Genomic DNA, 17,237 nt, shown 5'->3' with positions numbered 1-17,237 from the left:
GTAGCATTTGTGGAGTAGATAGTGAATTGACTGTTAGTGTTTTTGTTAGAACTGGTTATAATCATAAGCTGAGTTTTCTTTGGATTGAGGATAAGTTGGGCTTTGGTAAGGTAGTTTTCAACGTCAGAGAATGCTAGTTGAGTTGTTTGCAGGAGGGTGGGAATGTTTTGTGCAGCACAGATTAAGGTAGTGTCATCTGCATACTGAATTATAGATGCATGCTGTGTGGAGGTGTGGAGGTCATTTTTGAAGACTGAATAGTAGTGGTCCTAAGATAGAACCCTCTGGGACTCTATAGTTATGGGCAGCTGAGGAGAGAGAGAATTTTCCCATTTCACAGCTTGGTACCTGTCAGTTAAGTAGCTTTGGAACCAGGTAAGAGTGGAATTAGATAGATGATATTGATTTAGTTTGTTTAGCAGGATTTGGTGTGAGACTGTGTCAAATGCTTTGGACATATCCAAAAAAAGAGTTGACACTTGCAGGCCTTCATTTTTGAGACGGTTTACTGTGTCTGTGAAGCAGAGGAGAGCTGTAGTGGTACTATGGGCAGGTCTGAAACCATGCTGAGTAGGTGACAGGATGTTGCAGTCTAGGAGATAGTTTAGCATCTGGGTATGGATGCATTTTTCTAGGATTTTGGCCAGGGGGGAAGAGTAAAGCAATGGGTCTGTAGTTATTAAGTTCAGTGGAGGTCCCGCCTTTATGTATGGGTGTAACATGGGATATTTTCCAGAGTTTGGGCACATACTTTTCAACAATTGATCTGTTTATGAGAGTGGATATTGGGACAGCAATAGCATCTGCTGTGAGTTTCAAGACATAGCTGGGTAGTAGGTTGGCTGCTGTTGATGAGGTTTTTAGTTGGGAGAGCATGCTTTTGATTGAAGTGGTGGAAACTGTTTTGAGGATAAAGCTTGTATTAGTGTTATTTGTGTTGGGGGGATAGTGAGGAAGGAACTGTCCTGTGATACTAAGGATAGAATTGAGTTCACAAAGTGGGAGTTGAATTGTGTTTCGATGGGAACTTTAGTGTCAGGGGTGGTTGGTTTGGGGGTAGCCTTTTGGGTGGATTTTAGTAGCTGGTTTACATTTTGCCAAAATTTTTGCGGGTTGTGTTGGTATTTAGTTTGTAATGTTGTATAGTAGGATTTTTTGTCCAGCCTAATGCATTTTTTTGCAGTTCGCAGTTCTTGGTATTTAGTTAGGCTTTGTGTTTCTTTGTTTTGATAGTAACACCAGGCAGTGTCTCTGGACTTGAGGATTTGTTTGGTTTCTTTACTGAGCCAGGGGTTTGTAGAGGTTCTAACCTTGATTTTGTGCAATGGAGCGACAGTGTCTAGGTGTTGTAGAAATGTTTTGTTGAAATATGCTACAGCCTGGTCAAGTGGGAGGGTTTTTAGGGGGGTCCAGTCACAGTTACACAGTAAAGTGTTGAGGACCTCAGGAGAGAATTTTTTGTGTTTCTAGTGGATATATAGTTAGTGGTTTTGCATATGCTTGTTCTACTACGTATAAAGTATATTATGTTGTGGTCACTTAAGGTGTCTGGGAGACTGCCTGTGTGAGGGTACAATGTGGGGTTGCTAGTTAGGACCCAGTCAAGGATGGATTCCCTTTTAGATTTTTTATCACACCTAGTTGAAATTTGGACTAGCTGCTGGTAGCCATGGAGATTTATTAGATTACTTGGTGGTTCTGATATACAGGTGAACCAATCTAGGTTGAAGTCCCCAGAATAAGGGTTTCTTGTGAGTATGTGGAAGAACACCAGGATAAGAAGTCTTCAAGGCTAGCAGGTGTATTACCAGGTGGAATATAGATCACAATTGTGGTGATGACCTTTTTAGGGTGAAGTTGAAGTTGTGAGATAAGTATGTCCCAATTATTGGGGAGGGGTAGGAGTTTGGTAATTGTCGCCCAGTTAAGTTGGACTTGCAGAGTAAGGCAGTTCCACCCCTTCTGAAGTGGTCTGTCTTGTCTAATGATATTGTAGCCAGTAGGGAGAACTTCTGAGTTAGCTATGTTTTTATTTAGCCAGGTTTCTGTTAAAGCAACTATGTCTGGGGAGTAGTGTGCTATTGTGGCCTGGAGTTCAGGTATTTTATTTTTGATACTTCTAATATTAATATTTAGCATTAAAAGATGGTTGGTTTTGCTGCTGTTGTTGATTTGCCCAGGGATGAAGAAAGTGGGGTGTTATGTTCTGACATTTGTGTTTGAGCAGTTTGTGTTGGACAGGATGGATTTGGGCCTGGGTTGGGGTGGATATCCCCACTTATGGTGAGCCTGGAGTTAAAATGGTTATACAGATGTTGGAGTTTGGTGAGGAGTGTGAGAAAGTATTGTGTTTTTGGAGTAGGAATGAGAGCATATGTGTTTAGTTCTGAATTGGTCCGTTATGTAGTTCTTGAATAAGTGTGGGCAGATATTATTATAATGTGTGGTGTCTGTGTATGAGAGTGCATAATGCAGTGTTGTGCTACTAAGTTTAGGGATATTGCTAGAGTGATAACTTGTGGCGTTGTAAAGAATTATGAGAAGACAGACTAGATTTAGTTGTGTGATAGTCATGGTTATAAAGTTTATGTTGTTTCTAGGTGGGGGGGTCTGAATAGGAATTATAGGGTTGCACTATATGTGGATGGGGAAGTAGTGTGGGTGATGCAAAAAATGCATAGTGGGAATGAGAGTGATTGGGAGTATTTTGTGTGGAGCCAAGTTGGTGTGGTTTAATGTGATATGACTTGAGGAGCTGTGATTGGTGGAATTGATGTGAGGGTGAGCTGTGGGTGTGGCTATGATTACTATAAATGTAGAGGTAGTGGGGGTGGGAGGGAATAGGGGGCAGGGCAGGGGAGCGGAGAGAGCCCGAGCGTTAGCGAGGGCGAACGGAGCGGGGCAGAGCCAGAGCCAACAAAGGCAAGAGAAAAAAGTAAATATTACTTTACAAATCTGAACACTTTTAAAACAAATTCCTGAGGTCTAATGGCTTACCGGCTAGCAGAATGTAATTGCTGGAAGCACTTGTGTCCTGGTGGGAGACTAGAAATTTAAAGATGGCTCCATGCTCAGCAGGATTCTAATATAGACTGTGTATTGGGGGAGGGAGATAGCACAAGGGGTGTAAACCAGGTGGAATGCAAAGAAACCAGAGAGGCAATCAGTGGAAATCAGTGAAGGCCTCAGAGAGGGTAAGTAATAATTCAAACTACCTGTAAAGTGAAGGAGAGAAGAGACAGCAAAGTTTATTAAGGTTGGGAGTGTGTCTTTACATTGACTTGCTGATTAGTAACCAGTTTGTGCACAGATTAGAGTAGGCAGATACATTAGCAATAATTGAGTGGGAGTAATATCACAGCAGCTTCAGAAAATCCAAGCAGGGTTAAGAGTTTGGGTATGTGTTTGCTGCTCAGTCAGGTTGTACCCAGCTAGTAGAGCCCCATGTTCTCACAGGAGCCCAAAGACCAATCAGACATGTTCTGTACTAGTTGCCTGAGTAAGGTAAGCAATCAGTGGCGAACATTCTGTCTCTGAGCCTCATCAGTGGTATTGGGGCAGAAATATGATGGGAGTACCAGGTTCTGTGTAGACAATAACAAACTAAATTGTCATGTAAATGTCATTGCATATCCCATGGCCAGGACAAATTAAGCTTTAGAGCACCTAGGTGGGGCAAAGTATCTAACTACTACCGACCTGACTGAGGGACTGTGGCAAGTACCTTTGACACCTGCATGGGAGAAGTCTGCATTTGTATACCTGTTTGAGTTTTGAGACTTTACCAAAATGCTGTTTGGTTGAAGAATTCCTCAGCAGCTTTTCAGAGGCTGTAGGTCACATACTAGTGGGAGATGGATTGTTCTTTTCTTCATACAGGCAATATTACATTTTTAGGCAGTCATTGAAGGAGGATATGTGATATGTCAGGGATTTGCAGACCAGAATAAAAAGTGCTGGGTTGACTGTTAATGAAAACAGAAGTTGGGAAGGAATGACAGAAGGGTCATTGGATGGGTGTTGGCAAAATTCAGCCAGATCCTGTTAGTGAATGCTTAGAGCAGAAATGCTAGAAAGTGAACGTCATCTGGTTTCTAAAGTTTGCATGCATTTGCAGTCCTTGTATCCTAAGAAAATTCATTAGTTTATTTGGACAATAGCTTACTAGACTCAGTAACACCCCCGCCCCCCACCCCCACCCATAGAATTAGACTGTGGAGACAGGAAAACATCATTGAGCTTGAAGAAAAACAAGAAATGCTGTGTGGACCTCTTAAACAAAATAAAATTGCGAGTTAATGCCTTCTAAACCATGCAAGTAAATTAGATTCCTGGACAGAGTACACACTAATCTGTACCTGAGGAAAAAAACATGCAACTGCTATTTGGACTTGCAAGCCATAAGTAGATAGAATATTAATTATATCTTTGACTGCAAGTCAAAGGTGCATAGAAAATCAAAAATATTTTGATAGGTCCAGGTAAGCTACTAAAGGATGGCACAGTGGTGCAGCAACAGCGTTGTTGCCTCACAGCAAGAGGTTCTCTGGTTCGATTCTCTGCTGAATTGCCTTCTGTGCAGAGTCTGCATGTCCTCCCTGCATTCGTGTGGGTTTCCTCCAGGTGCTCCGGTTTCCTCCCACATTTCAAAGACATGTCTGGAGAGTTTGTACCTGGGCCTCTGCTGAAAATTGGCTTTGTTCCAAGTTGGACTTTTCCGGTAAACAAATGTTAAATAAAAATAAAAAAAATAATAAAATATAGTTCTGTAGTCCATCTTTGTGTTTCGGCACATTTGTATTGTATTTTCATTATGTAGGTTTATAGATTTTTGTTTACTTGATTTTACAAAATGCATTTCTTAATTTTACCTATTTTAAGTAAAGAATATTATTATTCAGTTTCAGAAGCCTGTGGGTATTTATTTGTTAGTATGTAAGGGTAGTTCCTAAATTTGATTTCCCAAATGTTGATTTCCATTGTTCAACATTGCTGTTATTGCTGCCATATCAGTATTTATTGGCTGGCTTATTTTAAGGATAAATAGTAATTGTTTTTCTTGTGTGCCACTTTGTTCTGATTGATGGAAGCATTGTTATAAAAGCCTGGAAGGAGATTTTGGTAGTGAAGAAATAACATTAACTCATACTGGAAACTTAGTTGAATTTGTGCAGAATTGTCTTTGGCAGGTTTCATTTGCTGTTTATGGCTGTTTACATAAGTTTGCACTAGTTTACTCTGAGGTTAGCAAGACCATACACGCCGAGGGCTCGCTCACTCGAGTTTACCCGAGTGATAGCTGTGTCCTGCAGCTGGTCAGTGTAATGCTTATTTGGGTGTGCTAGCTGTTGGCAGTTACATGAGGCAGCAGAGTGAATTTACTGTACACCGACCAGCCACCCCACCCTAATATTTGGTTGTCAGCAGAGCTGATCATGTGACTGCACCTCCAATTAGAGGTGGCTGGTGGAATTCTACACCCATTCATCACACTGAAGATGAAGTGAACCATAGGACTTACAGTAAGAATATAGTTGTAATACTGTATGCAATGTAGAGGACATGAGAAATGTTTGAAGTGGCTTTTTTCCTCTGCGACTTCCATCATGCGCATCTTCAGATCTGTGTACTTTAGTAGTCTAGTAAGAGCTGAACTATTATAACAGTTGTTTTTCTCACACTGTACTTTCCATTCCACTTTCAAAGCTGCTGCTTTAACTCCTGAATTTTTTAGCATTGGAGAATGAGTGAATGATGAGTAGATAGACATGAACAGTCTTTTATGGGTATACTTTTTTCTGATTATTTAAAAAATGCTTTCCTTCTTTCTGTGAGCCATATACAGTGGAAATAAAATATTGGTGCTTGTATGCAGATATATCCTTACCTGTCTGTCTCTGGTTTCAGATTGCTGAAAAAACATCTTGAACTCTACTCGTAGACCAGACAGCAATCTTAGTGGCTGTTTGTCATTACTCACTGTCACTGATACTTTTATTTTTTGCAGTCTGTTTTAGAGTACTTCTGTTCTTGTCACATCGTTTGTGTGGTCAAATGTACATAATATGTTTTACAATTTTTGACTATGGAATAAAGCACAAATCATGAAATCATGTTATCTGTCAGTGTTATGTCACATGTTAATTTTACACTTTTTAAATGAAGTGTCAGAAGTGGATTGTCCTGTGTAGTAAACTTTTGTCTTGTTTTGTTATCAGTGTTAAACAAGTACAAGCGCAGAAGATTCCAGAAAACAAAGAACTTGCTTACAGGAGAAACAGAGGTTGATCCTGAGATTATAAAGGTAGAGCTGTTTCCATTGTTTGAGAAGGAAATTTTGCACCAAAATAAATATTTTGCAGCAAGTTTTTTCCTGTGTTGGTTTTGAAATCTCTGTTTTGAACAGTAAAGTATAGCTGAGTTTTTACTTTTTCCCTAGCTTGGTTTGTATTCTTTTTGATAAACATATGCCATGCTGACTACTTTTATATAGGAAGTGTAACTGTTACTATTCCATCCATCCTTAACCCCTTATTCCATTTTGGACATGTGGTCAGGATGTCACTTTCAACACTAACAGTCCTCTTGAGCCAATGTTTACACCGTTGGGTGGATAGCCCTGCCTGTAACTGTTAATACTACCTGTGGCTGTATGACTGTCTTATTGATTTATAGTCTGTGACAGAAACTCAAAATTTTTACCATGATACTGTGTTAATTTGTTTACTTAAAATGCATGTCTACTCTTACTGTAGACCAGTTTATCAAACAGCCATCCATTTTTTCCCCTGATACCCTTGATTTGCTCAGTGTGTAGATGTTATCTGTTCTGGGGATTACTAACCTGTAACCCACTGTCTCAGTTTGTAAGGGATTTGTTAATAATTAAGACTCTGTTCTTCTGAAATTGGCAGTTATTCACCCTTTGTATTTTTCCTTCTGCTTTATTACATGATCTGATGTCCTTTTCATTTTTCCTTAATGAATGGGCTACAAATCCAATCCTCGGATTTGACTCGCCTTGCATACTTTAGAATTTGGATCCAACTCTTGAGCTTCTCCCTGTACCCATAATGCCCCAGCACCTCAGATCTTATTTGCAGTCATCATGCTTGGACGTAGGATCCTCTCTCGCTGCATTGGGTTAATTGTATTATTAACTGTAAGTGCCTTTTCTCCTTCCTTTTGGTATATTTTTCCCTCCCTTTTAATTCTTTCTCATATTTTTATAATATTGAACCATCCTGTTGGTTTTATTGGCTTTTTCTGTGTCAGACCCTGTATTCTATTCTGATAGTAGTTTTCTCTTCAAGTACCATTGTTGGTATTCGTTTTTTTGTGACTTTTTTCTTCATACCCTTTTCAAACAGGGTATTCTTTATTACCATTGCTGGTATTTTTTTCTTCATGGCTAATAAGCCAACAGGCTTCAAAAAATCCACTTCCTGTGGGCATAAAATCCCTAACTCGGATGCCCATGGCAAGTGTGTTTATTGCTTAGCAGCTGCTCACTTAAACAAAAACTGCACTCTGTTTAGGAGTCGGTTCAAGAGCCATTGCCGGTAGGCATAACAACCTTGTCCTTAAGGGATTGCTACCACCTATATCGTCTTCTCTTCAGGGGCTCATACCCCCAGTAAATCTTCTAAAGCTCCCTCGGGCACAGGAAACGGTGACCTCCATGTCTCCAAAATCTTCCTCGGAGCCACCACAGAAAATTTACAAATCCTTGGATCCAAGTTCATTGGATCTGAAACTACAAACCATGGATCCAGAGCTTTCAGACCTCAAGCTTTTGGATCCTATTCAAATCTCTTCTAGCTGTACTTAGACTATGGATCTGAGATCATTGGATCCTATGCCTAACACATCATACAGACAAAGGACTTGCTCTCCTGAGTTTATGGTGGATCCCGTCTCCTCTCAGCTTCACTCTCCTTTTATGCAGACACCTAAAAAACATTCCAGACCTCCATCTACTACATCCTTCATCAGGTCCTGCAGAAGTCTTTCTGAAGAGGATGTGGATAGAATGATGTGGAAATTCATCAGAACTTTGATCCAGATGGGGGTTATCTTGGCTCCATCTCACACTGGATCCATGAACCTTCCTGCCACTGCCCATAAATTTTTATCTCCTCCAAACTGTCCTTCAGTCCCAAGAGTTCCAGTGTTGGATCCAGAGAGAATTAACTCTTTGACTCAGACAATGTCCTTGACTGGTTTTGCTCCTTTGCCTTCCAATCAGCATTGGCATTGGATCCGTGGGGCAGTGTTCTACTCCAGTTAATTCAGATCTGTCCTTGCCCCTTGGAGCCTTGGGTTTAGCTCAAGTCCAGTTCCTTCCTTGAAGCACAGATTGGGCTTGAGTCATGACCTGCCTCCGTGGGACCGTTCGGCTTAGAATGCAGCTGGCTACAGTTTCTCTGGGTCCATCTGCCTTTGAGGTGGTGGAGAGGATCTTTCCTTATTCTAGAGATCCAGTCTGTTGTTCCTTGGATCCTACCCTTCAACCCTCTGTGGTTCAGAGCTCTGATTCCATCAGACCTACTCCACAGGGACAGCCAATTTCTTCTATCTTCCAGTCTGTTCCCACTGAAGAACTTCCCCTCTCTTCAGACATTTACCAGAACATCCCCATGAGGAGATTCACCGAAAGAGACTGTGCAAGAGGAGGCACATAGATTCCCCTTTGGAATCTCTTATTGAAGATAATGATTTTGAGGAAAGGGATGGATTCCCCAGATCACCATCTGGTGAGGTCTCATTTGGAGACATTTTAGAGATCCTTAAGCAGAAAGGTGGTTGGTCCAAAGATGATCCTTCTGCAGAGGAGTCAGTATTTCTGGAGGCTCCTGGTGCTGGCCCATCTACGTTTTGGGTGACTCCCCCAGCTGAGGAGCTGATCGACCTAGTCTCATGCTGGGTATTTAAGGAGCCAAATTCCACTGAACCATTCCTTCGTCATCCAGACAAGTTTTTAGCTCGCCAAAGGATAAACCCCACTGGAGCAAAGAATTCCCTGTCGCTGCAATGGTTGTGGTGGCAGCCTTCAAAAAGGTGCTAACAGAGCAGAGCTCCTCTGTTCATCCTCCTAACAGAGACATGTTCTTCGTGTTTCACTGTTGCAGTCATATTTGGGTAATCTGCTGGCAGGTTGCCTTCAGTCGGCCTGAATTCCAAAGTCTTGGGTCCTGCGTCGGTTGCTGTCTTCTCTTCCATGACGTCAGGTCGTCAGGTGTATAAAACATGCAGCTGATGCCATTTTCTTCAATCTTTATTGCCGCACGGTGCCCGAAGCAGAAGCATTTTGCAAGTGCCGGTCGGCCGACTACTGAAATATTCGAGTTTGAGTTTCAGAACAGAAATCTTCACTAAAGCCAAGTACCCCATTGGGGAAACGTTTTTGCTTTTTACCGATGTCAGAAAAAATGAATAATTGTATTACTTGTGGGAAGCAAATACCTCATAAGGATTTCCATTTATACTGTATTCCTTGCCTAGGCCCTGATCATAACGTGCCTGGCTGTCGGTTTTGTGCTAGATTTAACCAACACACTATTAAGCGTCTGTATATTTTTGCATCAAAGTATTTTGGAAACAGATTTAACTACCCAGAAATGTCAGATAGCAGTCAGACTACCGGAGTACATATAAAACGCAGAGAAAAGGACAGAGAAAGGCAGTCGAGATCCAAAACAGACGAAGCTTCTCCTAAGCCAGTTGCCGGTACTCAGGCGCTTTCGCAGCCCGATACCCGCTACCTTTGAGTCGCAGGCCTCTACCGACACCCATATGGAGTCCGGCATGCTGCACGATACTAAAGGTATTGGACTGACAGATGTATCTCCCTCAGATGGGTCTGGAGCCGCTGAGCAGGCACCGGCTTCTGAGGGTGTATTCAGACCTCAACATCTGTATATCAAACTGACGACAACTGCAAAATCAAAGACAAAAGCAATTTCTAAAACTAAAAAACTGACGCATGAGCCATGTGCTGCACAGGCCTCTATGCCTAAAAAACAGATGATGACCTTATTACCTTGATCAGGGGGTACTCATCCCCCTCCAGATAAGAGGCCTAGGCAAAATACTAATTATAAATCTTCAGATCAGGTTTCTGTTTCTTCTGATTCCTCTTCTGATCAGGAATTATCTATACCTCCCTATGATGATTCTGATGCTGAGGAGTCTATTCCATCGGCATCTCCTCCTGAGGATTATTCATTTGGAGAAACCCTGCATACTTTGAGGGAGCATTTTCACTGGGAGAGTTAAGACTTCTCAGAATCAAAAAAGAGGCTCAGGGATTTCCTACTTCTCCCTCAGCACAAACCTTTGGCCATTCCCTGTTTTAGACATTGTGGATGATGTGTTTTCGGAGTCAAGCTTGACCCCTGACTCCTTACCTCCGGCTCCCATTAAGCCTGACAGATATCACAGGGTCCCTGACTCACACAAATTTTTATTTAGAAACCCTGCTGCTGATCCTGAAACTATTTCACAGGGTCCAAAGGGAGTTAAGGCCTCAACAGCAAAAAATCCTACCCTCTCTGACAGAGATTCAAGGGCACTGGACAGATGGGGAAAAAAGGTTTATACATCTGCAACCTTGGCAATCAGGGCCTTAAACTGTCAATTTCTTAAGTACCAACAACATGTTATGGGATTGCTGAAACAGAAAATGATGTTGATTTCAGAATGTGCAGAAAATAAAGAATTGCAGGAATTATTGCATGCAGCTGAACAAGTTGGAAAACATATTTACAATGTAGTTTTGATTCTTTAGAGGCCTTCTGCAGGGTCACAGTTACTGGATCTGTGATTAGGAGGCATGCCTGGTTAAAGGAACAAAATTTACCTGATCATGTTAAAGCTAAATTGCTAGATGCACCTTTACAGCATGATTCTCTGTTTGGTTTTAAGGCAGAAGAGGTTTTAAAGAAAATGGAAGACAAAGCTAAGTCTATGCAAACTGTTAAAGACTTCTTACAAGTGCAGCCACCAAGATTCAGTAGACACTGGCCTACAAAAAATTGGTCTCTTCCTGTGTCAGACAGAGCTCAAAGGGGCAAATCCAGACGCCCTAAGGGTTCCAGGTACCAGGCGAAGACGCATACAGGTCAAAGCAATGGGGCGCATCCACCTCCAAAATCTGGAGGAGATAAAACGCAAACCTACAGAAAGCAATCCCAATGACTTCTCTCTGCCTACACCAAACACTTATCTTTTGGCAGCACCCATAGGGGGAACATTAGCACATTTTGCTCAAAATTGGCAGTTAATAACCCAGGACAAGTGGATGCTAAACCTCGTATCACAGGGATACAGATTCCATTTCCACACTCTGCCAATGGCAAATGGTAGGCCAGATCTGCCAAAAAAACAATGGGCATTGGCACAGAAGCAGGTTACTTCCCTCATGGATAATGGGGGCCATTCAGACAGTACCAGAAGAGGAAAAAGGACAAGGTTTTTACTCAAGACTGTTCTTGGTACCCAGAAAGGACAAGGCCTGGCGGCCAATACTGGATTTATCGATTTTGAACACATAACTGGACATTTCAAAATTCAAAATGCTGACTTTACAGCAGCTTCTGCCCATGCTGGGCAAGAATGCTTGGCTGGTGACTTTAGACCTAAAAGAGGCATACCTGCATGTCCCAGTAAGACAGTCGGGCAGAAGATACCTCAGATTCAAGGCTGGCTTAATGCATTACCAATTCTCTGCACTGTCCTTTGGCTTATCTACTGCGCCCAGGGTCTTTACAAAGTGCCTGGCACCAGTAATTGCATTTTGCAGACAAAGAAGTATACAAATATACCCTTACTTGGACGACTGTCTCATTCAAGCAGAGAACAAGGACGCTCTTCTTCGATACCTGGTGTTTGTGAAAAAGCTTCTAACATGCCTAGGGTACACAATAAACGAAAAGAAATCACAATTGCTACCCTCTCAAAAGATAACATTCTTGGGTGCAAGCTTGCATACAACTGCCCAGATGGCTTACCTCATGCCAGACAAACAAAGGCAGCTGACTACTTGCTTTAAACTGATAGCAACAAAAACCCAGTCTTCTGCAAGACAAATTCTGCAGGCTCTGGGCTTCATGGCATCCTGCATCCTACTAATTCCATATGCAAGACTGCATATGAGGAATCTTTAATGGTACCTAAAAAGTTTATGGAGTCAACATTCACACAGTCTGGAAACAATGATTCCTCTCATTCCCTGCCTGCAACAGGAGTTTCTATGGTGGGCAAAGGCCTGTCACCAAAACATGGGACGGCCCTTCTCTCTACCCCCTGCCAGCCAATCCTTAACAACAGATGCATCAGATTATGCCTGGGGGGCCCATGTGGCAGGAAAATGCATTCAGGGCATATAGACACCAAAACAAATGCATCTACATATCAACCAGAAAGAGATGCTAGCTGTTCAAAATGCTGTAAACAGCCTTCAAGGACTTACTTCATCCAGGTCAACTACTGATAGACGGACAACATCACAGTCATGTGGTATATAAACAAGCAAGGGGGCACACAGTCATATCCCCTTTGCAGATTAGCCATCGCACTGTGGGCCACAGTTTTGACCTACCAAATACATCTTCAAGCTCAATTCCTGCCAGGAAAACAAAACACTCTGGCAGACGATTTAAGGAGAAACCTTATGGATCCTCACAAGTGGAGACTAAATCCACAAGTCTTCAGCATGATAACAGAAAAATGGGGGAGCCCAGACATAGATCTGTTTGTCTCTCCTCAATTATCAATTGAAAAAATTCTGCACAAGGGCTTATCACAGACAAGCATAGAAAGTGGACGCACTTTCCTTCAGTTGGAAAAAGCTATCAGTTTACGCCTTTCCTCCTCTGCCTCTTCTACCCAAGGTCCTCCTAAAAGTCAGACAAAAGAAGCCAAAGATGATATTAATTGCCCCGGACTGGCCCCGCCAATACTGGCACGCAATCCTAAGGAACTTGTCTCACTACCCAGCTTGGACCTTGCCTCAAAGGACCACAACTACTGTCCCAGCAAAACAATCAGATCCTGCACAATCAACTACAGACTCTGAACCTGGCAGCATGGCTAATCATGTAATCATACAAATGACACCTCTCAGTAAAGCTGCGATGGATGTCATTTTGGAAGCCAGAAGGCCTAGTACTAGAAAATCTTATGCTGACAAATGGAAGAGATTCTGTGCTTGGAATCGAGCACAAGGAACTGATACAGCCAGACCACATATTCCTCAGATATTACAATACTTAACTGAGATGCTTGACAAAGGCCTGTCTTTCTCATCACTCAAAATCCATGCCTCTGCCATTTTAGCTCATTACAATACAGAGCCACCAATCTTTTCTCATCCTTTACTAAAGCAGTATCTTAGAGGAGCCAAAAACTTAAGGCCTCCTAGAAGATCACCATTACCTGCATGGGACCTCAATTATGTGTTGGAAAAGCTCACCCTGCCTCCATTTGAACCAGCTGCTACCGCTGATATAAAGTTCTTATCATGGAAGACAGCTCTGCTACTAGCAATTACTTCAGCAAGAAGAGTTTGTGCTACTGGCCCTCATGGCTGCAGAGCCTTTTATCATATTTTACCCAGACAGGGTGTCTCTGAGGACAAATCCTACTTTTATGCCTAAGGTGGTTTCCAGTGTGGCTCTTAACCAAACAATTCATCTGCCAACTTTTTATCCAAATCTGCAGAACAAAGGGGAATTCTGCATTCCTTGGACGTACACAGCTAAGATTCTACTTGAGCAGGACTAAAGCTCTACGAAAAACTGAGCAATTACTAGTATCATATGCTGCAGGATCAGAAGGAAAGGCTATTTCAAAGCAGACAATTTCAAAGTGGATAAACCACTGCATCCGTTTCTGCTACTTACACCATGGTAAACCTGTGCCCAGGGGCATTAGGTCTCATTCCACCAGAGCTGCAGCTACTTCAGCAGCCTTTCTCAGAGGAGTACCAACCAAAGACATTCTAGAGGCTGCTACTTGGAGTTCTGTTCACACCTTTACAAAGCATTACCATTGGCCTCTCTACTCTAAGTCCAGGGCAGGCTTTGCCACTGCAGTGCTACAGGGCCTTATAGCCGCACCTAATGCTGTTTAGCTCTAGCCTCCCAACCATAGCTTTGGGATTCTACCCAAATGTAATGACTGCAACAGTGAAACACGAAAAACATAGTACAGTTGTGTACACTTACCGTAAATGTAGATGTTAGAGTGTATTCACTGTTGCAGTCCAGGTTACCCTCCCGCCATCCCCTTGTCACTCTACAGTTTATCTTTCCTTCTCTATCTTCTACAACCTATGTGGTGTATTTGCTTGTAGGTGAAGGTAAGTTTATATTGATATGTGTGCGTGTGTGTGTATGTGTGTGTGTGTGTGTGTGTGTGTGTGTGTGTGTGTGTGTGTGTGTATATATATATATATATATATATATATATATATATATATATATATATATAAAATATTGCTACCTTTTTAGGGGCACCTGACATCGGGGGCAAGAAAAACTAAAGAAAATGGCGTTGGCTGCATGTTTTATACCCCCTGACGACCTGATGTCATGGAAGAGAAGACAGCAACCGACGCAGGACCCAAGACTTTGGAATTCAGACCGACTCAGGGCAACCTGCCAGCAGATTACCCAAATGTAATGACTGCAACAGTAAATACACTTGAACTTCTACATTTATGGTAAGTGTACACAACTGTACTTTTAGGGTGCTGGACAGATTTGGAAAGTATGTATTTGCTTCAGCGACATTCACCATGAAGTCGCTGAATTACCAAAAAGGTGAACAAACAGAAATCACTAGTCAGTCACAAAGTAGAATGGAGCAGGCAAATGTTTATATGAACACACCAAAATTTTATTGTAATCCAAGGTTAAAATTGTAGAATATCCAAATGTATAAGCGCTTTCGTCTCCTTTTTATATAAGTTGGAGTACGTACCGTACGGTGAGCTTTGCGGAGGCTTGGGATCCCTTATCAGTTGTGGCCTTTGCTCTGCTCTTCTTCAAGTCATCATTTGAGGTGATGAAAGTAACTAATTTTATCTGATGAAGTCTCTTCAACTTATTTAAAAAAGAGACGAAAGCGCTTATACATTTGGATATTCTACAATTTTAACCTTGGATTACAATAAAATTTTGGTGTGTTCATATAAACATTTGCCTGCTCCATTCTACTTTGTGATTGACAAGTCGATGAACTACCTGGCACACTTTACAAGGCTACAGAGAGATTTGATAAAAAAGAACGATCAAACACTCTCTTGAAGTTCATGTCTGCAGAGGATTTCAAAAGATCATCTTCTCAGGTGGCCACTCTTTTTTGTCAATTTCCAGTGTCATTGAGGTTAATCTCTAATGCAGCAGAATATGCCTTACAGGCAGCCGGTTCAGGCATTGCTCTAAGGAGATATGCCTAGATGCGGCTGTGTGACTTTGCGGAACCTTTCAAGTCTTCTTTCATCAATGCTCCCTTTGATGGAACATCCTCATTTAGCCCTTTTGTGAAAGAAATGCTTACTGCAGTGAACAAGAAGGAAAGATCCTTTCTGCCATAGGAATTGCATTTTCTTCCCCTCAACAAACTTTTTCAAGGAATCAGAAAGGTGGCAAGAAAATGTGGTTCTGTAGATCCCACGTCCTTTCCAGGACTCGCGTGGAGACAACTCCTGAAACACAAGATGGAGTTCAAATGGAAGATGCAACCTTTGAGGCAGAGAAGGCCTGCGAAATCAAGGTTTCAAAGATTAATTTCTGGATAAACCCTTTCAGGTCTCCTGAAGTGCTGCCCAACTGCCCACCTCTGAAGGCATTTGGGAGACGTTTGTCCTTGTGCACACAAACCTGAGCTGCTATAACAAAAGATACTTGTGTCTTAAAAAATAATATCCAGAGGTTACTTCATACCCTTTTTCCAGACTCAGATTTCCAAAAGAAAAGCTCTTTGATGTTCCACCCTGTCATAGGGAAGATGCAGCACAAGAAATTCAAACGCTGCTAGACAAGAGTCTTCCCGGAGGTCCTAAAAGACCAAACAGGATTCGGAACTTGCATATGTCCTTTTATTCAGTGTTGCAGTATTCTTTACATATGGGTTGTATTCCACCCAACAACCCAATGTCCGGCCTGTATACAAAAGCTTAAAGCCACTGCCTTGTATGTGGGATGTCTCATAAAGGCACAGGTAATAAAAGGGCTGTCCGCATGTGCCATCTTCAGAACTTTTTCACCGCCATTCTGAAAGGTTGACTCATACGTTCAGTCTGCCATTGGATATTGCTGTTTTCACCTTTCAGGTTCAGATAAGTACCCCATAGGGGATTTAATTTGTTGCTACTGCCTCTTATTGTTAATGTCATTCAGGAAGGGCAAGTGTAGGTATGGAAGGCATATTCCACATAAGGATAGTCACGAGCTTTGTTTGTTCTGTTTAGGGCCTACTCACAGTTGTTCTTATTCTATCAGTCCTTTTACCTAAGACGTTACGTAGTCGTCCGTCAGCTCTAAATCTCTATTTAGAAAACCAGAGACAAACATCTGGCTAGGGACGTGATGGTGGGTTCTGGCAGTTCTCAGGCATCTGAAGAGGAGGGTCAGCAAAGCTAGGCCCAAATCCTGTTCGGCTGCACTTACTCCCTCTGACGTTACCCCTTGAGGTTGCTGAAAACTGTGCATTCAGAGGGCAGGGTCTGCTTCTTCGGCAGGTACTGCAATCGAAGCCATCAGAAGTGGGGACCCTAGCATGTCTGAGGCTATGCAGATGTCTGGTTCAGATGACTTAGGGGAACCACAGCTTGTTATTTTTGAAGACACTGGAACCATTCATGCCCCTCGGTCTAAGCAAGTGTCGGACGTAAGGCCGTAATGTCCGCCCATTCTCCTCAGCAGGAGAAGCATGTTAGGAAAAGCAGAATACTAGGCATTCCACCGTTCCTTCCACATGTACGTCAGATTGGGATGTTTTCTTGCAGGGTCTCATTAAGGCTGTGATGGCCTTGAGCTTTGGCTTCTTCTATTTCCATGCTTGCCTTTTCCTCATCTTCTGTGCTGCCATTGGGGTCTCAGGGGGTGGTCTTCTGTGCAGGCTGGGGAATTTCAGGTTAATGATTCTGATTGTGTAGTCTTCAGATGAAAACTCTTTAGCATACTCCACCCAGATTCCTTCCCTTCTGGAATATGTTTCTCCAGAGGAAG

The 17,237-nt window shown here is 42.3% G+C and overlaps 1 protein-coding gene across 4 annotated transcripts in view; it reads left to right on the top strand.

The window, feature by feature from the left end:
- The window catches only part of CLPTM1 (CLPTM1 regulator of GABA type A receptor forward trafficking), a 1,743,979-nt gene that overhangs the window by 443,196 nt on the left and 1,283,546 nt on the right, over positions 1–17,237 (top strand). For all 4 annotated transcript variants that reach the window (XM_044078057.1, XM_044077978.1, XM_044078148.1 and 1 more), the window contains one exon: positions 6,219–6,304. In XM_044078057.1, coding sequence (XP_043933992.1) covers positions 6,219–6,304 — 86 coding nt within the window. The remainder of the gene's footprint in view (positions 1–6,218; positions 6,305–17,237) is intronic.

The sequence above is a fragment of the Protopterus annectens genome, chromosome 1.part0, assembly GCF_019279795.1.
Source record: "Protopterus annectens isolate FY-2018-M chromosome 1.part0, PAN1.0, whole genome shotgun sequence".
NCBI lineage: Eukaryota > Metazoa > Chordata > Ceratodontiformes > Protopteridae > Protopterus > Protopterus annectens.
This window is presented reverse-complemented; position numbering and strand designations above follow the sequence as displayed.